At 38.8% G+C, this 27,302-nt stretch overlaps 1 protein-coding gene across 3 annotated transcripts in view; it reads right to left on the minus strand.

Moving 5' to 3' along the window:
- The window catches only part of adamts3 (ADAM metallopeptidase with thrombospondin type 1 motif, 3), a 169,963-nt gene that overhangs the window by 71,537 nt on the left and 71,124 nt on the right, over positions 1-27,302 (minus strand). For all 3 annotated transcript variants that reach the window (XM_065267191.2, XM_065267190.2, XM_065267189.2), the window contains exons 7-15: positions 23,858-24,014; positions 18,420-18,525; positions 16,500-16,643; positions 11,941-12,073; positions 9,278-9,391; positions 8,879-9,024; positions 7,992-8,167; positions 4,487-4,620; positions 3,829-3,952 (exon numbers count right to left, since the gene is read on the minus strand). In XM_065267191.2, the coding sequence (XP_065123263.2) occupies positions 3,829-3,952; positions 4,487-4,620; positions 7,992-8,167; positions 8,879-9,024; positions 9,278-9,391; positions 11,941-12,073; positions 16,500-16,643; positions 18,420-18,525; positions 23,858-24,014 (1,234 nt within the window). The remainder of the gene's footprint in view (positions 1-3,828; positions 3,953-4,486; positions 4,621-7,991; positions 8,168-8,878; positions 9,025-9,277; positions 9,392-11,940; positions 12,074-16,499; positions 16,644-18,419; positions 18,526-23,857; positions 24,015-27,302) is intronic.

The raw sequence follows: 27,302 nt of genomic DNA on the forward strand, positions 1-27,302 counted from the left end.
AACATCCTACAATTATAATCTCATTGTTAAAATTTCAAAAACGCTACAACAGTTGAGTCATCTATTTATTACTAAGATCTGATCTTGACAAGGCCAAAGCAATTGGAAAAAAACACAAAAAACTGATGACAGCTTCCAAAAACCAATTACATCACTGTCCCGTTTTCAACACAATCTGCTGTAGGCTGAATAATAAAGGAACCCAATCCCCTGAACTTGAATTTCCTTTGGATGCACTTTTCAAAAGGCAAAGTTTCTTTGTCCATAACAAAATATGTATTGTGATTCCCTGGATACAAAATGTCCTGTTTTTTATAATGTCTTTCACTTCATATTGAATTCACTGCCAGTAATAATTTATGCAAGCGTACAGCCATGAAAGGCTTAAATTTCGACAATTGATTTTAAATAGCTAGTAACAGGGATGCAAACTCATCAGGGGTGAAAAAGTGCCAAAGATATGAGCTCGAGTTATGAATAATATGAAATTTTAAATATGCTTATAATTGTTAGTTCAAGGTCTGCTAAAAGTGTTTATTACAGACTATCACATTTACTTAAAGGTGTGATGTTATGTTCCAGTCGGTCACTACCAGTTTTGAGGAAAGTTACTTTTAAAAGTAATGCATTACAATGTTCCTAAAAAGTAACTAATTGCATTACTTAGTAACTTTTCATAGAAGGTTATGCTTACGTTACTTTTTAGTTACTTTTGCGTTACTTTTTTCTGATCTCTTTCAGCCCTTGCAGGTGTTTTTATGACAAAAAAATTCTGCATTCAGAAATTGCGTATTTCTATGCATATAGCATATAGAGTGCATAATGTGACTACCTTCAGTTTAAATCAGTACATAATTTTTTTATCAAATTAATTAAACTGAAAAGTAACTTGCATTACTTTTTTAAAAAAGTAAGTCAAATATTAATGTGTACATTTAAAAAGAAATGTGTTACTTTACTCGTTACTTCAGAAAAGTAATATTATTATGTAATACACATTATTTGTAATGCGTTACCCCCAACACTGGTCACTACAACATCACATCATGACCGACGAATTGGCAACGCGCTTCGTGGGACCAATCTTCTTCAAGAAGCTAATAAAGCGCAATAAATTTGGCGTGCAGGTGGGCTTCAGGTGTGTTTTTATAAAGACTGCTGTTCACTCGTGTCATGACGAGGTGCGTCTTTTAAAGATGACATGTAGTTCGTGTTCCAGTTTCGGATGCAGCATCTACATGGCTCCCCGGGATGTACGAGAACACGTCCCTCGTGGATTTACAGAGACAGGTGTGTTTTTTTCAGGAGCGGTGCCCTCCTTTGTCGCCAAGGGTGTGGTGACCAAGCTGCGAATATAGGACCATCTCCGCATAGCGGTGCTGAATTGGTCTGTTGGTTTGTCCAGTGGCTCTCAGCGCCCTGATCTACCACCAGCGGAGGTGCAGATGGAAACGAGTGGCCTGTGTTCTACGGTGTCTACGCTCTCTGTCGGTCCTCCACTGGATGCTGTGTTGCCGTAGCATCGGAGGGGGGGTTGTCAGCCTCAGACGCCGATTCGGATCCGCTCCCTCCTTCATGTAGGATGTGTGTATAGTCTGTGGGGTTAACTACCAGCCCACGTTTTCCTTAGCAGAGTCTGCTCTGCGTCTCTGTCAAACCATGTGAATGTTCAGAGACTCTATATGGGGAACCTATCAGTTTTTCCATACTATATATGCCACCCAATAGTAACATCCTTAGGAGGTGGCTTCCACAGCGTTCCTAGTTCCGCCCAGATGGGTTTGCTTACCAGTTTGCCTAGTTCACAACCGTGGGTTAAGGAACTTGTAGGGATCATCCTTCTGCAGTAAGCCCAGGCTCCACCCCTTACGTAAAGGGGGGAAGGTTTACGTAGACACTTGAAGGGTGAGCTTCAGTGGCGCTTTGGTAGGGATTCCCAATTCGTTGGTCACAATGCAACGTCGTAGTGACCAACTGGGAATGTCTTGTTTACGGATTTAACTCTCATTCCTTTAAGGAAGGAATGGAGGCTACACGTCCCATCGCCACAGTTGGCTGTTCCACTGCTGATACTGCTGATTCCACTGGCCGGGCATGGATGCTCGGCTTTCTTAGAAAATATAAGCTAATTTGGTATTGCGCCTGAAGCTCGTTTTATACTTGCGCAGTGGTGCCAGCAGATGCAAACACCTGCATGCCAAGTTCATTGGCGCTTTAGTAGCTTCTCAAGAAGATTGGTCCCGCAAAGCACGTTCCCAATTCGTCGGTTATGACGTGACATCTCCGTTCCCTTCCTTCAGGGAATGAGGGTGACATTCGTAACCGTGACGTTCTAATACAGCTTTAATACAGTATGTGTGATTATGAGCGAGCAACTGTCAAACTCATATACTATTCGCACAGGACACCTGTAAACATAGTGACAGCGGTAAATTTAATTATTGCATCTGTATAAACAAAGTATTATTTTAACAATAGAAGTAGTGCTTCACAACAGCTATTTTATGCGCAAAGTTTTACTAAGAACCAAACACAACACTCAGATTAGGCATTGCATGATGGCATCTATGAACTCTTGTATGTAATCACAATATACCGTAGCGCAGCTATTGTGAAGAGAGATTAGCTGTGCAAAGCATTGCGAAGCAGTTTGTATGACCTGGTTCAAGGACTGACCTCGCAGACCCCCAACCCCCATATTCAAAAACTCATCGGATCTAGACAGATAAATTACTTATTTTGGATCAAAAACTGCAAAGTTTGCCAAAAGGTGACACTTTTGCACCCCTGTTAGTAATCCTTTATATACATGTGAAACAAGCAATGAGAGCACAGAGAGCTCTGCTAAGAATTTAGTGGCGAACGAGGCCTACCAATGTGCAAGACATCCTGCAACAAATGTGCTTTTTACCGCCAGCATGTTACTTTCAATTATGTTAGAATTAAATATAAATAATATATATTTTATATATATTATATATACTATAAATTAATGAAGACATTATTCATTTATGAATTAATAAAATGGGTATAATATTTTGGATTATTTTTTTCAGGAACACTGACAGAAGGTCCGATGGAAATTTTATCATGGTCACTTATGTATAGATGAAATAGGTCACAGAATGTGACTCTCAAATCAATGTGCATGTATGAAATATGAAAAACTGTGGTATCAGAACATGAGTGACATAACTAAAAATAAAGCTGATGAAGTGCCAATACAACCCAACAAAGTGTTTCTGCTGTTGACACTGAATGACAGTGATTAAACATAGGCTTAAAAAGGTGCGATGAGATCTATATAAATACATTAATAACACATCCAGCTGTGAACAAAACAGACTTGTAGCCTGTATATACTGCACACTCAAAATACAAAGAATGAACAATAGCAGACTCAGACAATTGAATACTTAAACATAACATTAAGTTGGTACTCTTTATTGACACACATATTTTAAAATGTTTTAAGTTATACCCATTATTAATTCTACTCAAATTACAACCTGCTTGGGTAACCTCATTTTAACTACATAAAGTAGTTCTGTGTTATAAAAAATTAAAAGCACTACTCACACGTCTACAACACTAATGTCTATTAATAATTTATACATTCACATATCTGAAGTCAATAATATAAATATATCTAAAATCGAATTTTAATTATACCACACACTTTAACTTCCAACAGTAAAAACAACTTCACCGTATCAAGATTTGCAGCTTAAACCTGAAACTACGGGATAAAATATAATTGCAAGGTTCTGGTATAAGGAAAGCTGTCTAATGCTGGAAGCATACTGTGTGTTAAGAAATGTATCTTACCAGTTTTCTTTGGGGTACGCGTAAATGTTCCTTTCACAGTACGGCAGTGGGAGTTGTCACCCCCACAGACACCACATTTATCCTCCACTTTATTGGAACCAATTTCCTTGTCACAGCCCACTTTCTGTAGGAGAGAGAGGAGACATGCAACATACATTGAGATAAAAGGCAAGATTCTGCTGTTAGAAACAGCTCAAGATTTAATAGTTAGTAATATCTGCTTCTGGTATGAAACTATAGCTACTTTTGGTAGTACAGTCATTTTCCACATTGCTATTTTGGGCACTTAAAAGTAGTTCCTTTAAAAAAAATGTCAAAGGTGCTAGACATCAACAAATAAATGGTAAAGGCCCTGTAAACTAGCCGACACTTCAATAATCATATCCCGCAAAAAGCTAATTCATTGTCTATTCCATCTCTATTCCAAATCAATGTACTTCTATCAGCCACTTCCTTGAAGTGGCACTCATACTGTATACAGTACGCTGTACGGTCAGCATGCAGTTGCTCAGTGACAAACTGGATTCAACTGCACTACTTTGGGAGAACAGTTAATGAAACGCAAACAACATTGATGGTAACATTGCTGAATGGTGCTTTTTCAGTAGTCATTTTTATGCAACATGCTTCATATTACAAGGCTTGCATATTAGCTTACCACACACTCCCCACGCACACATATGCTGTATGGGTCCTTGTATGAGCACTTTGTCCCATCATGTACCAGCTGCTTCATGTAAGCCACGTCCCCTGTTTCTTTTGACTGGCAATAAAGGTGACATGTTTTGTTGGCTAAAAAAATAGAAAGGCAATTTTATGATAAAGCAGTTTAAAATATGACAACTTGTCATAAAATGTACACTGGATGTTTTCTTTACTTGCACAAGGTTTTGAAATAAAAATATTAAAATGTAAACGGCTAAGAGGTTTGTTTTCGCCGTGTACGGCAGTTCAAATGATTCACACAAAGAACTTATATACAGATGTGTGAGCAATCCGCAATCATTGACAATCAGTGGCTTTTGTATTCAGCAATTTTGTTACCTTTTAAATCGCATTTCAAATACACTAAATCTCAATGGTGAATAGAGGTATCTACAAATAGCCCAACGGATGAATGGAGCTCTACAGCAAACATCATGGAAAGCCTTAAAAGCAGGATTTAGCACTTTGGGAATAAGGCCACTTTTAAGATCTGATGGCCTCCTTTTCTCCGCATGGCAAGCAATATAGAAAAGGGCCTTGATTTAAAACTGAAACGGATGTGCTGTGATTGTCCCAGAGGGGAGGAAGCATTTATGAGCTGTTGATGTCGACAGCTTCGCTTGACCATGCTGAGATTTTGCAGCACAAATTGTGGAAAATACAGACAGTGCTGCATGTGTTATGATTAGGGCTGGATGGTATGACAGTATCTATAGAGCAACACATTTTGCTATATTTGGGTAAATAATCTGTTTGTAGGAATTCTTTACATCAATTCCATATGAGAACACTAAAGTATTGTAGGGTGATGTGGAAATAATTTAGCAATGGAAAGTAGAGAGAGATATGTTGGAAGTTGATATGGAGAAATGTGTTCTTTTCAGTGGTAATAGAAATCTTACATGAATTAATGTAATTGATATAATAAATAAAAATTAAATTTGTCTTATTTTTTACGATACGCGTACAGTGTTTTGTCCTGATTGATCCAGCCTTTTTGGATCCTGAAAACGCAATTTTTTTTAACTAGGTTCCAAAGGGCACCCTTGCGGTGTATAGCCAATCTGCATATTTTGTGATAAGATGATGTCATCACCCCACATCTCGACCCTTGTCTGATACATGGTCACGTTACACAAAAAACAACAATAATGGCAGAATATGCTTGTGTTTGTGCTGCAGAAGGACGCTTTACTAAAGCAAAATCTTCTGCTCCTTTGCTACTATGTAAGCAACAAAAGATTATGGAAAACTTTTCCATTTTAGTTAGCTTTGTGGCAGAATTACAGCTCCACATACTGGTCTGGCATGTATCCTTTCAGTCGGTCACTACGATGTCAAATACTTTTTGTGCTTCAAAAGCCAGCAGTTATCTGCTATTAAGAAACTCTCACCTATCCTGCTAGGGAGTACGCTGCTTGCCAGAAGTTGGTTGGACAGACAGCACCACGGCAGAATATCACGGATTCCACCTCTTTCTTTTCTATATTTTTTTTAAACCTGAGTTTATGTGTTGTCTCTCCCTGTGTGCATCATCAACTCAGCATAGCTAAATAATATTTTCATAAAAGAGCAGCACGAGTAGAATTAGTGTTTTTTAAAGATGTAATTTCGACTGTGCCATTCAGGATGCGCAAATATATGGGTCCCAAGGATGGTCACAATCTCTGTCTCTTGTGCTTGGGCATGAAGCACGCTGAGGCGTTAGTGAGGGGTTCATGCTCTCACTGCGAGAGTATGACTCTCGTGAATCTGCGGGGATGGGTGTTGTACCTCCAGGTACGTTACCCCCTTCTGGTGCAGAGCTCCGCCAAGGGTGTATGCGCAAAGCTCCGGAAGGATGATCTCTGCATTACGATGCTAAATCAGTCACCAGGTTCGTTCTCCAGCTCTCAGCACCCTGATCCACAGCCAGCTAAGGTGGCGATAGAGATGGTGGGCTCATGTTCTACGACGCCCCGAGTTCAATCTGGAGATGGCGGACATGCTATCTCGGGTGGCGATAGGGCTGGAGTGAACTCAATCTCCCCCACCCCAACTGTCCCACCTCAACGACTGGTATTTTGGAGTTGCATGGGTGTCTCAAACCAACACCTCCGCTACCTTTTTTCCCGGAGGTACATGATAAGTTGAAAGTTGAAAACCTTGTTTTCCTGTTGTCACTGGTCGTTTCAGCCATCACCGTTCTGGCTTGTGGAACCGCTAAGGGCTATGTTGACGCCCCTACAGTGGAACTGGCGGTTGCAATGCAACTGTATCCAGCCACTGCTGCCTCCTGAAAGGACCGACCAAACCTTCCCTCACGGCCTGAAGCAGTTGTCTGGTCTAGAGGCGGCTGCGTATTGGGCTTGTGGGATGCGACTTCTGCACTACACGCTACGGCATTGCTGCAGATCCATCAGGCCAAGGCTCTGAGGGATCTGCATGAGGGAGGGCACGGCTCAGCTGTCATTTTAGACTTCCATGAGGCTACTGACCTGGCGCTCCATGCGACCAAGGTCACTGCAAAGGCCATCGGTCATGCATGGAACTAAGCTCCCCTGGGTCCATCTATGCCGGCACCTCAGTCTGCTCCTCGGTGAGGGGATCCTGCGGCGGAAGCCTCCATTCCCCCACCTGGGACTACATCTCGGCAGCAGAAGGTAACCGGTCATCAGCAGCCCGCCCCGCCCGCTTCTCGTGAAGGAAAACGCCCTGAGACCAGGCAACCTGGAGATGGAGGGATCGCTCTTCAGGAGGTGGTGATCACACAATGTAATAGAGACGGTCCCTCTATCCAAGTTGAGTCTGGGTTTTAAAGACCTTAATTCATAGTACCCAAGAAAAGTGGCAGGTTACGACCGATCTTGGATCTACGCCTACTAAATCATGCACTTCACAAAATCAGTTTAGAAATCTGACGCACAAGAGCATTCTACAATGCATCCATCCCCAAGATTGGTTTGCAGCCATAGACCTGAAAGACGCATACTTTTAGACGATTCTCCCTCATCACAGGCCGTTTATCCACTTTGTGTTCGAGGGGGGGGCATATCCAAACAAAGCCTTACCATTCGGGCTGTCTCTCTCTCCCCTTCTTCACGAAAGTTGCAAAGGGAGCTTTAAAACCCCCAAGAAAGAGCGGTGTTCACATTTTGGCTTATCGCAATGATTGGCTTATAATAGAAGCTTTGCAAACACAGAGATTTAGTGCTCCTGGGGCATATGGCAGCAGCAGTGGGTGTGAAACCACTTGGCCTGCTCAATATGAGACTGGGGAGAGCGTAGCTCGTGTAACCATTACACCTACGGGTGCCGTCTCACCTTCAATCGGTGTGGATGCACTGGCACACAGTTTGCCGGGGGTTCTGCGCAAATATGTGTTTCCCCCAGTGAGCCTTCTCAATAGAATCAATATAAATAACTTATTCGTAGTTATGTTTAAATCAAATAGTGAACATAAAATCTGACAAACTCACCATCCAGGTGCTCGTAAGGAAGCCAATGATGCTTGGTGTTCTGGTACTGAAAATGAGAGTTGCGAAGCTGACACTGCTGAGCTCTGAAGTCCTCAAAGTGTTTGGGGCAATCATTTGTGTTACACAGTTGGTACTCATAGTTCACCCCCGGGCAATCCTGACCTTCATTAGATGGACTAAAGAAGAGATAATGTAATGTTAAAGCAAATAACAACCAATGACTTATTGGTACATAAATCAATAAGCAGTATGCAGGAAGTGCAAAATAAAGTTAAAATTAATCCCTTTGAAGGACTAGAACTATCTCTTCTTTCATCACATAAAATATTTACATTCAGATTCAGACAAAGATGTGTTTGGATGCATTGAACACCAACATCTACATCAATCAACATCAATGAGCAAATTACCACTTACACTCAACACAACCAGGAGACTAATATAAAAGTGGCAAAAAGCAATCTCCAACCATTCCGTTCATTCATGATTCAGCATGCATGATTATTTATAAACATCGACTTATTAGCCGGTACATGAGAGAAAATGATGCTGGGATAAAGACTCCTGCCTTGTGATTACACAGAGCAGATGTTTCTCTATGAGATGTAAACTGGTTATTATAATTCATAATCATTTAAAGATTAATAAAACCTGAAGAGAAAGCAGAACAAAAAAACAGTAAGATTCACATTAATTTATGTTCAAATGTGGATAATATCAGTTTCTTTTTCAGTCATGTATGTTTTGAAATGCTTTGGTTTAAATTCTAGGCCATTGTATCCATCCAATTGAATATTATTTCAGAAACATATCCGATTGTGCAAGAGCACCAGGGTGTAAGTTAAATGTTATGCCTCCTCTGACTGTAAGTACAGAAGATAACATACACAGGGTTGTTGCACTGGCGGGTTCTGAAGCGCACGCCCGTCCCACAGGAACGAGAGCAGGAGCCATACTTGCTCCAATCACCCCAGGCCCCATCTTGCTTCACTTGGTTGGCATTCTTCCACATGCAGTGACCTTTGTAGCACCACTATGAGGGAAGAAGAAAAGACAATCAGTTTGGGTGGATGTCCTGAAAATGTGCAGTTGCTGCCTTTAGGAGCTATTTATACAGTATAAAAGTACTTCTGTTAGTGCAACATAATGTAGTCAAGTTGTTGAACTTATTGACAGACAGAACACAATTGGAAATGTAGATGAAGCACATTTCAGCTTACAAAACATTTTTAGGGGATAAAGGAACCAGAGGGAAATGGGCATAAAAGGCAGACACGCAAAATTACCTTTCCAGGCGCGCATTCAGTTCCATCCAATGGAGGACCCTTTTTGGTTTTGCAGAAGTAAGGGTTATCTGGATGACTACACCACAGCTGCTTGCATGGATCAAATGTGCGAAACTAAAAGGGAAGAAAAGTGCCTATGGTTGGATGGTTGGCATTTTAAAGAAAAAGAAAGAATTAAATGGTGAGACAAATTTAAAAGAAATTTCATCTTTTGTGCCCAGCTACTATTCTGCAGGAGATACGCCCTGACAATCCCTCTGCTCTTTCCAACACATGAGTTCAGATTGAATAAAAGAAAAATGAATTGATTTTTCATCTCAAGAATGCCAGTGCTGGTCAGAGACAGTAGTCCTGCTCCCCACAGAGAGAGAGAGAGGGATGGAGGGAGGCAAGAAGATTTTTGTTGCGTGTTTATTGCAAATGACACATTGCGGAGATGATTCGGGAATGACATCCTTATCCACTGGAGGCTGATGCACAGCTGGGCTTCTGTTCATTACAACATTTTCTTTTCATTAAGCACAGTGTGAACAAGTGGCATAGAAATTATAATGTAGAGATTTGAAAACCCTAGAATTTGCAGGATACACGTCTTAAAAAAAATTATACTAATACGAACACAATATAAACAAACAATTACAATGCCAGCTTGAAACACTACACTGTGAGAGGACGAGAATTACAGGTGATATAAGAGGTTTATCCTTGAGCTCTGTGCTTAACCATAACACTGCTGCCTATGTGCAGTACAGTACATTGCAGTAACGGCTCAGACATTCTGTTAATAAATGGAATCAATAAAGACACAACACTATGCTGAAGGCATAGCTGGGAAGAGGTTTTTTATGAAAAAGCACTTCTAGCACAAAGCCTCTAAAAATCCCTCCAGCAAAAAAAGATATATCAAACGTCTTTAGCACTGTCACTAGCTCAAGGTTTCAAATTTTTATTCAATGCATTGAATTCTTTTTTTTAAGCTAATTCATTAAAACCAGTTAGAGGACAAAGATCATGGGCGATCCCAGCGAATGTAGCTAATCGTTATTGTTTAGTTATTTAATGTAAAAGATTTAACTTAACACACCAAACAATACAAAATCTTATAGTGACAGTAATACTTTGATTGCATCACGAGTTATGAAAAGGAAAATCGGAGTTCATACCTGTAAAATGAAAAGACCCACAGTCACATTCATTGAGTAAAATCTAATGCCTGGTCTTCATGAAAGCACTTCACAAAACAATATCCCTCAGGGCTTTTGGTTCAAAGGCGTGCATGTTTGGAGAAATATTGATTCATTTTATATGTTTACTTCAAATTTCTAAAGAGAGGAGTAATATTTATTCCATTTCTAGTCCAAACACGGCGATATTAGCCACTGGTGTTGTTTTACGGATATTTTCAATAGTCAATTGTAGGGACACTTTCTGTTAGTTTTTGATAAAGTTGTATCAAATGTATTTTGTGAAATTATTAGAAATGTATTTTTTAGCCTTTTATAACTAATTTTTTTATTATCACAAAAATAAGTTCAGTTTCTACAAGAAACTTCCAAATGTCTGCTTTGAAATGAAAACGATTACGTCTATGGAATGTCCCCATAAAACATGGCAATAAATAAATATATACACCAGTAGGTGCATGTGAGGGAGGAGCAAAGCGAGACCTTCAGCCTACGTGCCAGGGCTTAGGCCCAGACGGCCCCAGCCCAATTTAAACCCTGCTCGTCAGAGATATGAAGGACGTACTGTTATACTACCCTATAGGTACTCAAGATAAACATGGGAGCAAAAAAAATGTGTGTTATGTGAGCTTTAAATGCTGCCTCATTTGTAAGTCCACTAAATAAATAAATGAGAATGTAATTGATGTTGCCAACCATTTATAAATATTCTGCATATGCAGTCTGATAGTCTGGGAAAAGTTGACAAAGCTTCACTACATAATTATCCTTTTTTTGTGCAGCAAATTCCACAGAGGAGTAATTAAAATGTCGCCCTGAAGACAGGAAAATCAACAAATTGTCCCATTTACAGTCTAATTGTTACTATTGACGCTGACAGTGTGGCATTCTTTTTCATGCCTTTTGGAGAGTCAGCAGTTAAGGCCATGATTGGTAAGTCAAATAAATGTTATGGGGTTGTAAGGTTTGCCTGGTTTCTGAAACACAGCTTGGCAGAGGCTGTTTAGGGCTGACAGAAAGCCTGGAAGGAGGATCACAGCATGCAGTTCTTGTTAGTGCTACAGCCTTTGATAACAGAACAGCAAACATCTTGCCATCTGCTGGTTCTCACTTTCAGGTCATAAACCAGGTGCAAGGTTTTTTCCTTTTGATGCTCTACCTCTGATTGCGATTTTGCAGCACTTGGTGTTTTTACACTTGAAATGTGAGTAAAAGAGATTAAGACTCAGAAAATAAGCCAATTAATGGCCAAAAAATTTATATATCATCACAGACATGGGTCTTTCTTTAATGTTAGTCCTCATATGTCCTCATATATTAATTGACTTTCAATCAAAAGGCTTTTTACATACTTCACAGACTTCAACAGGGCATTTGCTAAAATACACTTTGAAGATTTGAACTCTTTAGAACTCTTGGCTTAATGACTGACATTTATCAGATATGTCAGTGAAGAACACAGCCCCAAGCTAAACTTACTGAAGTACAGATTTTGTATCCAACACCAAAATCGAAACGACACTGTTCATCCATGGAGTAATTGATGCCTGGAAGTTCAGGAAGCTGGGGCCAGTCATGTTTAAAGGGGTCATCCAAGAGGCAATCATATGAACTGTGAAAAACAAATAAAGATTTTTAGGTAAATCTCTAGTGGATGTTCATAAACATGTCCCTATAAAATAGTATAAACCCAAAGTGAACCTTAAAAAAATCATAATTGTGTTTAATTTAATTTAATTACTGTATAATTACTTCTCAATTTAGAGTTCAAAACCCTTCTTCATCAGTGATTCAGTTTAATGTTTTAAATTGTGCAACACTTTACATGAAAGATTTTAGTTTTAAGTGGGTTCATGAAAATGAGACAAGAATACAATTTAGTTTAAACTTTTAAGCAACACTAAGGGCGCACTTACATTATCCAAACCAAACCAAACAATGCCCCAGCGCGATTGTCACCCCTCCCTACTCCCCTAGATGCACGCACTCACACTGTACTTTTTATCGATCCGAGTTCGGGCGCGCTTTCGTCATTAAGATGCTATTGTTTTGAAAAAAGCAGGAAGTAAAGCTCTCTCTTAACACTGGAACCCACCGTAATGATAAGTCTGTGTTCATCCGGAGTCTGGTTTGGTGCGCGATTACAGACAGCCCTCTCACATGTCATCATATTGCTTAGTTGATCTGTCACGTGTGCAGCTCGGACATTCAAGTAACCCCGTTGCTCGCATCAAAAGGTTTTTACGGAGGCAGATGAAGGTAAGTGGTCGCGCAACTGACGTCTTCACCTTTTGAATCGCGCTCAGGCGCGATTGCGCTCACACCACAGCCTTCTGCGCCTGAGCCCATGTGAACCGCGCTCCGGCCCACCTCTGCAACCCGGCCGCAGCGGGATTAACCAATCCACGCCCGGGCGCGGAACAGAGCGATCACACTAGTCAAACAAACCAGGCTTTGGGGGTCAAACGCGCCCGAACGCGGTTTAGTTTGGATAGTGTGAGTGCGCCCTAAAGAGTTTTTGCTCTTTGCTCCTCCTACAGGTTGGAAGCGGAATTGTCCATTACCACTGTCGTAAATAATTTAGCCTACTGCAGCAAAGCTGGCTCTGATGGATTGTAGGTCTCCTTTTTTTCAAAATATGTGTTCTGTGCCTCGAGAGATCCTGTGTGTATCACATGTTTTGTCAAAATAAGTGCCTGCTGCAGACGCGTCTAAAGGGTTAATGATAAATAAAAGAGACACTCATGTTTGCCAGATACTCACATAATCTCATGCATAATCAGAGTTTACTGTTAAGGAAGTGTCTAGCGTGTTTTTTTGTGAACATGAGCGTCTCTTTTATCATAAACAGTTTGGATGCATTTTTTAAATTTGCTTATTTTGACAAAACATGTGATGCACAGAGGATCTCTCGAGATGCAGAACACATATTTTGAAAAAAGGAACCACACACATAATACTCAAAACACTTATTTTGAATTAGCGCCCCTCAGTTGAGCAGTCACGAGCCGCCACTGCTATTCATGTTCCGGTTTCCCGCAGTCTGCTCAAAATCACTGTAGTGGACTTGAAATCGAAAGCCCTGGAAGTTTTCCCCGATGTGCCGCCTCCGGGGCGCGATCATTTCAGATTATCCACCAGGATAATCCACGAGATAACTCATCAATGGCGGGGAAAGCGTTAAAACTAAAGCCATTAATTCGAGTACAAAAAAACCCAGGGGCTCTAAACTTTCCTGTGTGCCAGGGAGCTGGAACAACACACTTGCTGCGCGCTAAAAACCTCCTAGTACAAGGAAATGTCAGAGCAGTGCGGATTACAAGCTCATGTGTGAGGAAGAGTCCGAATCATGCGCATTACAAAAGAAGTACATGCCGCACACATTCAAGTGGAAGCAAGAGTCCAGGTGCGTGCGAGAAGGAATCTTTGTGCATTACAAGCTCTCTTGCAGAAAGTAATACCCACAAACCCTCTCATGTGAGGAAAAGCACGCAATGCACATCTTAATGTGAAACTAAGATGATAATAATAATAATCTCCAACGATCATCATGCAAGCCTGCTATTGGCGATATATCTGACGATTGTTAAGTTATTTTTCAGAGAACAGCAAATCTATACTGCTATACAGTACAAGCAGCACATTGACTACTCTAAAATATCTGCTGAAATGTGAGGGGTGTTCTCACTTTTGTACCATATTGTATATGCAATCAATAATATATAATAACAAAATCATCAAAACAGCATTTAATCTTAAACAAGGCCACACAGACAAAACATTTCCAAAGCTGTCAAGTATCAAGGCAGTAAAGAGATTCTGAACTTCAAAAGATTTCCAACATTGAGCTTGAGCCAAGGTGCTCAAAGATTTTCGAGCACAGTCAAGACTTTAATTAGTAAAGAAAATCTATAGCTGCATTTCAATGGTTAATCTTAAAGCCAGGGGTTTTGAAGTAGACCTTTGAGGGCTCTCTTTACATTATATGCCCACATATAACAAAGTCAATTAAGTGTCATAGAGATCAAAAGTATCAGTAAACACTGTTTAGCATGCCCCATTTGCTTAAGAAATGTAAATGGAAATATTAATAATTTGCCATAGATCAACTATTTTAAGCTGCTTAGAATAGTGACCACTTCAAGATCAGAGATAACAGCAAATGTTTGAGCTGCTTGTTGCGATAGACAGTTTTCAGCCTCTCACAGATTACATCACTTGCCCACCACAGCACCGCCATCCAGATTGTTTTGATTTTTGAAAGTAACTGTCGTGGAAAAATAATACTAATACCAGGATCTGTCCATCAGAGATGATTTATTTACTTGTACAAGGACTCAACGCATACCCACAGTGAAACGATATGCGAAGAAGTGAAGAAAACTCGAATCTCCTCCCATTATATACTGACATTGAGTTTGTACCACCCCCCTATGCTATTCTATCAAAACAACGCCTTATTAGGGGTTGTTAGGCACGTGTAGATGCTTATATTTATTTTAATCGTCAGCTATATCTAAGCAGGTCATACATGAATTTCGCTAAGCACATCATCACACAAAAAAACTCATTTTGTGCACATTGTACACTCTCCCCAAGCTCAAGTTCCTGCTCAAGGTCATTACTTGAAACATAAAAAATACACAAAGAATAATAAGCATAAAGAATAAATTTCTATTACATAACAAAATCATTTAGTTCAGTTAGAGAGCAGACACTACAATTAAAAACCTGATTGAATTATCACTTGATGAGAGTAAGGCGACACGAGCTGACTGACAAGACAATGGCGTTAGCTGCTTGCTTATTTGTTTTGCTAATAAAGTTTTACGTTTAACGTAAGCGAGTTTGTCGTTGTTTTGTTGTTGCGCACTGGCTCACTTTAAGCACTTCAATCAAACAACTGCATTGCCGCTAATTCAAAAGTGAAAGGCTCACGGCAGCACGCACATTAACACTGTTAGCAATTCATTATAAGATACACCACAAGATTTACTCATAAATTTAAAATAAATAAATATGCTAATTCAAAAGTGAAAGCAAAATTGGTACGGCTACACGTGACCATTTCTCCACCATCACATTCGTTATGCTCAGCATCTCATTTGTATTGGCTGCAGTAAGTTGCTGAGATTCATGGGTAATTTGCATCCCATCAGCCATGACCAAGATGGGATTAACCCTGACCATAGAGCAGTATATAAATTCTGAATCCTAATAGTTGCACTAGAGGTCTTCTGAACTGATTGAGTGAATAAATTACCTAAAATTGAGAGGGTCGTTGCAGAAATCCAGACCAAAACCTCAGATTACATACAGTAGGGCATAATGTGTCTCAGATGAGACTTTAAACGTATTATTGGATTATTGCTTCTTGGTTAATTGATTTGATAATTATTTTTATTTCAAAATATTTCTAATAAAATAAACAGGAGCAGCATTGTGGAGAGGACTGTAAAACTGTAAATTGTTCTAATTTTATTTTATTACTTAAGCAAAAGAATACATCCACCCAGATGAAACATTTCCCTCTAAATGACCTCTGTTCTAGTATGCTGAATTATTATTGCATTGCTTCAAGGTCTCTTAAGTTCACAGCAACTATTAACTAAGCACTAAAACACGTTTATTAAAGCTATTACGAATGTGCATCGGTTTGTACTTTGTTGCAATGATTCCCCTTAATCTAATAATAAGAGAGCAAGCTGGTTGTAAATTCTTGTTATTTACAATGTGTATACATTTAGGATATGACAGGCAATCGACCAGTTAAATCCTGTTCAGCTCTATTCTTTCACACCAAGTAACCTATTGGTGACTTAACTCATTAAATAAACAGTCAGCAAAACCTGACATGACATCAAACAAAGCAGCTCTCGACTCAAAACAATATTAACACTCAAATAACCTTTGAGAAACATTATCAAAGGTGCACTCGTGAAAAAAGACACATTTCGGTGTAAACAATGTAAATAGCCTTAAGACTTTTTTGTTACTAAAACAAAGAGAGACGTTAGAAGTAAAAACTGTAAACTCACTGAATGTATCTCTTTAGTTCTTGTCCACTGCACATAGACCAATGATAGCGATGAAAGGCTGCTTGCACCAGAGGGGCCATGACACTTCCCATTGCTGTCTCATCACCACAGCGGTTGCCCTGACCATCATGTTCCATTCCCAGCCTACAGTAAGACATGATTATAATAAGCAGAGCAATCTTAGTACTTAGCACTTGCACAGGGATACATGTCCTAATCTAATTAGTAATGTTATAAAAGCATTGTGTTAGGTTACACAACCTGCATAAAATATTATTTAAATCTGGAAATGTTTTGAAAAAAAAGGAAAGAAAAGAAAGAATTTGACATTAAAAGAAAGACATTTTAAAATCTGCATTATTTCAAGCCACTATTCAGAAAAGCAACTTTGTGACATTGACCGTGATAACTCTTTTGTAGAAAAGGTCAGATTTTCTGGCTTTCATTGAGGCACACAGGATGCAAATGCTCAAATCATGCTGGGATAACACGAATCATTTGGTTTTGCACAAACACTACAAAGTGTTCTTTCTACATAATTCATGACTACCAATGGGGTCATTTTTACATTGTCATTCAAATTCTTATGTTTATGATCAGGGCTTGACATTAATACCCACCAAATTTGGGTAGGTTAAGCTGTGGCAGGTAAGACAGCAACTCCCACTAGGTGGGTTGAATATAAGTTTTTATACCACATGGTTGTTGAATGCTTTATTCAAGTTGGTATATCAGACTTTTGCCAAATCTAGTTGGTAAGGCAGCGATAAAGTTTTTTTAGATATGAAGGCTTCGAGTGTTGTTCTTTAATCAGGTTTTAACAAAAAATAAAAGTTTAAATCGCTTAAAACAACCGTGATAGCTGATTCGAACGAGTGATGTTTCACAGCGCCATCCATCTGTGTAATGTACAAAATCTGCTTTACGGTTGCTGCTGCGCTGTCGTCATCATGTTTAGCCCGCCCCAAGGTTTCTGATTGGTGCCGCAATTTTTCAGCATTAGAAATGGGCTTGAATGGCCTCTTTGCCAGACTACTTGCAAAGCAAATCTAAAGTTGTCGGAAGTTGTCTGGGTTTTCCCAGGCTAATGCAGTCTTAATGCACACTTTTAAATATATGACATGACCTGCTATATAAGCTGATATATGTAGCCTTAATTTGGGTGGACAATCTGCATTTGAAATCAAGTAAAATTACTCTAAATCAGGTAATTTATGCTAAAGTCTTTAAAAAACCATGAGTCACTGATGAGCATAAAAGTTTATGTCAAGCCCTGTTTATAATGTAAACTGTAATGGAGATCTAATTGAGGTTTAATAATACCAAACAGGAAACCAAAGAGCTTTGCCATTTCTTTTTGTCAGTATTAAATAAAATGTTACTTCAGTCTGTGCTCATGCCAAGCTAAACCCAGTAAGGGTAGAATAGTGATGAATTTTTTTTCATGCTGTTTCAGAGCATTAACATTATTATTAACAGCCCCTGTAAAGTAATGCTTTAAAATAGGCTGGAGAAATAAAGAAATAATATATATTTGTTTTTATTAAACTGAATAGCGAGAGCAATGTATTCTAGCAGATACGCTGGGGTATTGAGAGGTTCTTTATGGCTAAATCAATTCTCTATTGAATAACCTCAAGTTCACTTGTGTGAGGAACTGTGAGCAATTCTTTTATCCATTGTAAAAAAAACACATTCATCTTGCGAAATAAAATGTTAGCTATAAAACACTAAAACTTCAGAAAAAAACTTTAAAAATTCAGACTCAGTAATTAGATAAAATATGCCTTTTTGAGACACTACAACAGAAATGTTGAAAATGTGGAATGACTGCAAACTTTTAACAAAAGCAAATGACGAGAAAAATTCAATTTTCAAAAATGGCTATAAGGCCCCTGGCCAGGTGAAAAAAAAACCTACACATGGCCTGTCTCATGGGCTACTACAAAAGCAGAGGAGAAGCCATCTTCATGATTGAGGGTGCAGCTCCGGACAGGGTGGCACATCCCAGTGACAGGTGCATATCCTGAGAGAGAATGATACAAACAGACAGAATAAACAGGTTACTATGGATAATTCATTTTGTCAGTACAGTGAAACTCTAGTGACTTTGACAGCTGGCTGGTAGGTGGTAGTACTTAGCAGAGAGACGCAGACAATATACTGTAAGCCTGAACATTGTCAATCAGTATTAGGGAGAATGTGTTTCTTTCATTTGGTTTAGCCTAATACTGAAGTAAAAGGTCAAACAATAAAATATGTAAACAGGGGGTATAGAGGGGTATGGTGTCATTTAGACTGCTAAAAAATATAATATTATATGGAACCGAGTGTACTTAAAATATATATATATTTTAAGACAGCCATTCCCACAATCCACTTTGGCGGGTTAAATATATGTATATTTTTATTGTAGCTTTCTTAAAAGCAATGTGAAATAATACAAAATGCCCAATCCGACACTCTACTAAACCACAACTCCCATGAGCACTTCCTGCAAGGGAAAAGATACGTGATTGCAATGAAGACATTTTAAGTGTGTGCCCACTCTCTGGGCAAGAGTGCATATCTGAGAGCATGCGTCCAGTTTTGTGCCAAGACATAAGGGGAGAGGTTCGCACTTGGGCATTATAGTACTGATAAACAAGGTATTTAATAGCTGATACATGGATATATGTAGTCTTAATTTGGGTGGTATTTTTTAGCATGCCAAAGCCCTGTGTAAATTTTACAATTGATTTACTCTGTGTCAGCATGGGTTTACTCTGGGTACTACAGTATATAGTTTCTTCCACATTCCAAAGACTATACACACATGTTGATCTATACACACACAAACACTGAGGGAAGGGCAATTCACCTAACCTGCATTTTGACCTGGTGATTAACTAATTCTTGTCATGAATATAACCATAGATGCTAAAATGGTGTTAAGAATAAATAAACATGTTTATCTTTTTCCAGTTATTCCAATCAAAACATATATTCATGATAGATCATATAATACCATTTTAAAGAATTTCCATCTTTGTTGCAACCGTTTTGCAAAGGAGTTTTTTTGTGCTAAAATGACTGTGCCCCTGTGATGCGTGTTTCGCTCAGAGAACAAAGGTGTTCAGCTGGGTTCAGGTCTGAGCTTTATGCAGACCAGTCATTTTCTTTCACACCAGACTGAATCAATCATTTCTTTTTGAACCTTGCTTTGTACATAGGGGAATCGATGTGTTGGAATAAAAAAAGTTGCTCAGCCCAAGCTCTTGCTATACAATTAAAACAGCATTTCTCAAAGTGTGGGGCGGGCACCACTGGTGGGGAATAGGAACATTACAAGTGGTGTGGTCATTCTGGTGACCTCTACTAATTTAATTATATACTGACCATACACATTTAAATATAAGCCTAACTTAAAACAACATCAGACTGTGAAGAAAATGGCAGGCATAGCCACCAATAATTAATTAATTAACGTTGGGATGTTAATTGAAGCGGAACAAAAACTTTAATGTGGAGAGGCAGTAGTGAGTATAAAATTGAACAATGGATATGTTTGTGACAAAGAATGAAAAGAGATGGGAAATTCAGTACCAGTAGAGAAAATCAAGACAGACATTGAACCTAATCAACCAAAAAGCCAGCCTAAAAGAAAGTATGATGACTTTTGTCAGAGACAAAATGCAAACACAGTTGCATTATTATTATTATTTGCTAGTCTTATTTCATGCAAAGTGATAATACATTTGCACATTTATTTTCTCTATTGAAAGATTTTAATGCTGTTATGTTTTAAAATATGATGTGATTAAATAAATTTCGACAGTTAAAGCCTAGTTGATTAATAGGGCTCCAGACTAACTTTTTTCACTAGGAGCACAGTGGCCCCCAACTGAAAATTTTAGGGGCGCAACTAGAAAATTTAGGGGCACATACCGTAAATCAACATGCTAACCAAATGTTCACCTTTCTACTAATTTCCACTGTATTACTAATAGGGATGCACCGAATCCAGGATTCAGATTCGGCCGAATAATGGGCTTTTTGACGGGGTTCGGGTTCTGTTTTTTTTCCACCGAACCCTAGGCTTGCACTACGCTGGTCGAAGTCACGCGGCCGTTGATTACACACATCGGGTGCTGAGGTGGAGGTAAGCTTTTTCTTTCGGGGAGCCTTATGGGCAGTTCACATTTCGCGGACGCAAGCGTGTCGCACCGCATCGCTTTCATTATGCATAGGCTTATGGATAAGCTTAAACAGTGGATTTGGTATTCGGCCGAACCCAAAAAATCTGTATTCGGTGCATCCCTAATTACTAATAAATACTTTCATGATAGATGCAGAAAGTACAATGTGCTGTTTAAATTCAGTGTCACATCACAAAAAAAGTCAAATTTACTGGTCGCACATGTGCGACTGGATGTAAAATATAGTGGCACACTCTCAAATTTGGTGGCAGTCTGGAGCCCTGGATTACCATTTTGTTTGGGGCGATTGGGGACAGGTGGGGCTCTGAACCATTCCCTACCCTCAAAGTGGGGTTGGAACTGATTTGGAAGCACACAATTCTTTAGAATATATGTAATAGCATTAAGATTTGTGCTGACAGAAACTGTTCATTACAACATGTTCATTAGAAGTGGGCATTCCAAAACTTTTGTCCATATAGTGTAAGTCTGTGTCCTGCAACGGGTCGGATACCCTAAAAAGTGGCTAAAACGGGTGGATTGTGACATTCCTTAAATTCATGGGAGGGGATGCAGGTGCATAATAGCGCGGATGAAAAATATGTGTAATATTTGTATGTCTTACACATACGCAAAAACAATATGACATTTAACCCATCACGTCACCAGCACTGCGACAGTCTGACTTTTGTTGAAAAACGTGCAGGAAGAAAACATTTTACAGCTGATCGCTTTGATAAAAGTTTAGCGACGACGTCCCAAGTATAACCGCAGCAATGTCTTCTTAATATGACACAGTAAGTGTTTTGATTAATGCCATTAATGTTTAAACATTGTATACCACTAGAACTAAATGAATATAACATGGCAAAGATGAATGCACATTTATATATTGAGTCAATAGATTTTATAGCATTTTGAAAAAAAAAAACTTGTTTTTATAATAAATCTTTGAAAATCAAATTATGGATTTGATTTGTATGTTTTTATAACCTAAAGATGCTATGTGAAAGTTTGTAACAGAAAATAATGATTTTCATCTTGTTACTTTCTTGGTATAGAAAACACGTTTTACCGAATTAGTCAAAATGGATTTATTGCGTTTTGGAACCAAACTCTTCATTTTTTCTTGTTCTTTTTTTATTGATAGGTCTATTTGCGTATAGTTATCAGGTTCCATAGCTTATTTAGGTGCCAATGATAGGCTTCTTGAATGGCGCAAAAAAGTGCACTTTAGCCTGTTTCATTTTGCACATTCATGACGCTGTTTTGATGTTGACAGAGGTGCAAGATAATAAATAAAGCACTTTGATTGGAATGATTTTAGCGTGTGTGATTTTATTGCGGGCACGAATCACAGGTGACAGGTCGGATCTGGTGCTGAACTTTGCAGGTACGGGCAGGGGCCGGTCTCCAAAAATTGACCCGTGTAGTACTCTGGTCACCAGAGTCTGGTGTATGTGACCCTGTCTGTAAAGCCTCAATCTAATAATGAGAGAGCATTAAAGTTTGATTTCAATCACTAATTTCACTTTGACATGGTCTACTTAGTCAATATTAAAGATATCAAAGTTATATTTTAAGAAAGTGTTCTTACATCATGTATAATGATTAATGTTAATTACAAAAAATGACTTTAGCTGGGGTTTTGATACATATTGTATGTATCAGTTTGCCACATCCATCATGATTCATTTGCCACTGTCTATCCACAAACACCTTGTTGAACCTTTTTTTTTTTTTACAGACAATCAGGAGCAAACAAAACGCTATCCTTAAGGAAATGAGCCTGCGGGTTTTGCATAATGACGTTACCAATAATCCCAACAGGCGATTTAAGGTCCAACTGTGATTGTTTCAACTCATTGTTTAATTGGGATGGAGCTTTAAATGACTGTCAGTAAGAGACAAATCATTGCTGAGAGGGTACTGACGGTTAACACAACAAACAAAACACAAAAGCAGAGACTCAATTACTTGAGAATCGCGTTCCCTGGGAGAAAGACATTACTACTCGATGTCGCTAATTGCCAAATCGACTATTGTGGCAAATCTCTATACCACACAACTTCAAAGTCAAACACAGACGTATTTATTCGACATCAATGAGTTTATTCGCTGCCTCCAGCCCAGAACAAAATTATAATGGCCTACAAGTTGTTTATGAGGAAGGCTATTTGTGATTCAATTTTGGATGCTATTGGTGCAGCAATGACATGTCACCTTTCAACAACAAATGTTTTTTAGCTCGATTTTCCAAAAATCATTGAAAAGATGTCTTTGTTGTAGAAAGTACAAATTACCATGTGCACAGAATAACGCATTATTATTCAAATGTATGCTTTTTGGACTCGAAGCAAAAAGCTCTGTGCTCTCTGAACAAAATGATGTGTTTATTCTCATTTCAGACCTCAGGGACTTTAGTTAGCTACGTTAATCACAAGCTCAATGCACCACTACCTAAAGAGAAATATCCATTCATTCAATTATGATCTATAAAATCATATGATCAGATAAAAATCTACTATATAAGCCAACAGAGCACATGAGCACCATTTAGCTGACTATCACCACTGCCAGGCTCTGTATGTATAGCACAGTAGATAGACAGGCCAAAGAGCCCTTTTTTATGATTAACAAGAGGCTTAACAATACACAGTGGAATGATAAGACAAATTCGAGAGTAGCAGTGACAGCATAAACACCCCATGCTGAGATCAGGGCCCTTCTCTGGAAGTGCTTGATTTTTTCTGTCAGTTTCAATAGACATTAAACGTGCAGCGTGTGAAGTTCTCTGTCAGTGCCGAAGCAGATCCGGTCTCAGAGGACCGTTGTTTTACGGCCGCCTAAAGCCATAAACAACACACTTGTTTTTTTCCTTTGTGCTTATGTAAGTTTGCTTTCATGTATCTCTTGGTGGTGTGCACCTCTTTACACATCTATGGTCTGTCAAATGACAGGCACCAACCAGGATTCTGTCAGACGGAATAAAACTCATATGAACTGTGTGACAGAAAGTGTATTAGATAGAGAAACTGAAAGCAAAAGACCTTTTTCATACACAGGCATTTAAGAAGAATGTGGAAAAGAAAATGACAAGGCCCGAAAAGGTTTAAAAGTCACTGACATTTTAAAAAGAGAAAACCAGACATAAGAAAGGTTAAAATGGGGTAGTCCTACCCTGCATCCCTGTGGGGCCGAAGCCTTGCCGAGTCAGGAAAATGGCGTGATCGTGATGCTCAGAGTGTTCTGGATCGTCCTTCTGCTGGCCAAATGCCCAGCGGCACACATTTTCCAGGCTTCGTGAAGGGTTGCCACGCTCAATGAGACTGATGGACTAAGAGAAAGAAAATAAGAGGCTCATTACAGTTTTACACTTTCAGGAGCCATTCGTCTATAACATTTGTAACGACTCACATTGATCATTGTCCTATGTATCAACAGTAACAAAAAAGCATAGCTTGTGAAGCATTCTAGGATGGCCTTCCCATACTAGACAGGTATAACCTATCTCAGGACCCACCAAAATATTATTCTTTTTGGAATACTGTATCGGAAACATATAGACCTTTGGCGTGTAGACGTCACAGTTACGTCATTGCAAGCTGTGCGCTCAATATAGTGGCAGAAAAACTGTGGAAATGAATTAGACACAGGTGAAACGAACAAGATAATGTCTTGTTGTGCTGTTGAGTGTCAGAATAGGAATGCAAAAAAGATGGCCTTAATTTTCATAGAATACCGTCTTCAAAGACACCATTTGAAGAGAAACTTGGGTGTTTATGGTTGCAATAAGCCCTTAAACGGTCAGACTGGAGTGATGAAATCATCTAGAAAGCTATTAATAGAAAATAACTAGAGAAGATGTCTGGTGTTCTGTCAAAGTTTGTTCCATCTATATGTTTCCTATAGTGTTTTCATTGCGTTACATTTACAAATTTATTTAGAAAAATTTAAGATTTGAATGACTTCATAATATCAATATTATCACCATTTATTACATATTTCATATTTTTTTAGTTTACAATTCCTTTTTTTACTTATATCTTAGCCAGGCCCGGATTAAGAATTCAGAGGCCCCTGGGCAGAATGTCTTGTAGCCCCCCCCACGCACACAATCAAAATGTACATATATGGTTCTTTTTGTTAGAAACACCACTACTTTAATAGGATTTACACTGACACATTGCAGCCGGTGATCACTACCTGTAGGACAATATCAATACATGTAGATACTTTTGATGCTCAAGTGAAAAAAGGCACTTCTCTTAGGCCTAATTCTTTTTTTAACAAAAGATTAAATATATTGACACAACTTCCTTACCAGTTTATTTTAATTCCTTCACACACACCCAACTGTTTCATTCTCTACAGATTTCTACAAAATAATCAGTTCACAGAAAGTGTTTATCTAAGAAAAGACAGCAAATGATACTGCCAACAATGTGCATGTTTTCTGTTCTACTAGACTCGCTAAACTCGCTACTTCACAGTTACTGTCAGGACAATATTTTATAGTTTTTATTTAGGGCAAATGTTCCCCCTCCTCACCCTCCCTCAGACCTACACTCACACTGTACTTTACATTCCAGGCCTGAGCATGCTTACATCAATCTGATGCAACTGTTTTGAAGAAGATGAGTTTGTGGCTTATCAGGTGTGTTCGGCTTCATGCTGCGCTGCACGGACCAATCGCATATCAAAGTAACATGAACGTGATTTGAGAATAAACTGCTATGTATGCTTTCAACATTCTCTGCACAGAGCTGCATGAAATCAAACTATCTATTATTTGGGGTCTTTTGGGATGCTGACACATGGCTGCAAATAACTATGCTGCTCATATCACAAGGTTTTTACGATGACATCTAAATTTAAAGTCACAATTAAACGGATGTAGCGATTGTCTTATTTTCCCTCTTGTGACAAATAACCAAGTAAAATCGCTTCTGAAATGAAAAAGGTAGGGCTGGACTTGAATTTGACTATTGAGAATTTATTGGATTGTTAGAAGTTCGGTCATGTTGCTATTTGCTAATCGCTGCAATCTTTTCTCAGGCATCACCCAGCCGCCATACCCCATGACCAGAAGTAAAAAGAGATTGTTCACTTCACATATGAGTAATTTGCCAAAAAATACCACAATATCTCAAAAAAAAATGTTAATGTTAATTTTATTGTGACTTTAAAGGGAGAGTTCACCCAAAAATGAAAATTATGTCATGTTGTTACAAACCTTTAAAAAATAATTTCTTCTGATGAACACAAAGAAAGAAATTTTGAGTAATGTTTGTAACCAAACCAATCAGACGCCCCATTTACTTCCAAAATATTATTTTATTCCTACTATGAAGTCAATGGGGCCTCTGATCGGTTTGGTTACAAACATTCATTAAAATATATTACTTTGTGTTCATCAAACCAAAGAAACTTTTACAGGAGGGCCAGGGCGTGCTTAATCAGACTGTAAAACAATCACACTAGTCAAACAAACTAGACTGTGTTGTATAGGGAGAACGTGTGTGTCATCCATAGACTGTAAGAAATATGAATATTGTGTCTGTGACATCACCCATAGGTTTGTGAAGAGCTTTTTTGAAGATAATAGTTGGTGGAGCCTGCCATCACCATCTTAGCAGCGCATCACCACACATCACTCGCAGATAACCAAAAGTTCACCCAACACGCAAGTGGTCACACCCTTAATTATGCAGAACTTTAAGGCCTACTATAATTTAAACAAATAAGTTGCAAAAAAATCACCCCATCACAGTTGTCACGAAGGGCAAAATTAGCTATGTAGGCTGGTTATAAACATAGAGCGGTGTGAAAAAAGTGTTTCCCCCCTCCAGATTTCTTATGCATACTTGTCACACTTTAATGTTTCAGATCACCAAACAAATGTAAATATTAGTCAAAGATAACACAAGTTAACATAACAAGCAGTTTATAAATGAAGGGGTTTATTATTAAGGGAAAACAAAATTCAAAACTATATGGCTGTGTGTAAAAGTGCTTCCCCCTTAAACCTAATAACTGGTTGGGCCACCCTTAGCAGCAACAACTGCAATCAAGTGTTTGCGATAACTTGGAATGAGTCTGTTACAGCGCTGTGGAGGAATTTAGGTTGGAGGGTTTTGGAGCATGAACCACCTTTTTAAGGTCATGCCACAGCATCTCAGTAGACTTTGACTAGTCCACTCCAAAGTCTTTTTTTCAGCCCCCTCAGTCCTGCAAGCCTAGTACCGGGCCTAGTGTTATCACAACAACCCAGATACATAAATCAGCATGTCATGCACTAGTTTATTGTCAGGAAACCAGGGCTCTGAACCGGTTCAAGGAACGAAAACGAAAACCGGAAACGAACGAAATTTTAACAGGAACAAAAACGAAAACGAAAACAAAATCAATTTTAATCGTTCTGAACAGAAACGTTTATTTAAAATGACCATTAACCGGTTAATAACGTTATTTTATCGTTTTCTTTAATATTGTACTTATCAGTGACCAATCATGATTTGAACAGTACAACATGTGACTTTGACGCATCAAGCGTGAGTGACTTTGACACATCGTGAGTGAAATGCCCGCGCAGCAGTCATCGAGTCTCCGGCCCGATAGCATT

This window comes from Paramisgurnus dabryanus, chromosome 5 (assembly GCF_030506205.2).
Source record: "Paramisgurnus dabryanus chromosome 5, PD_genome_1.1, whole genome shotgun sequence".
NCBI lineage: Eukaryota > Metazoa > Chordata > Actinopteri > Cypriniformes > Cobitidae > Paramisgurnus > Paramisgurnus dabryanus.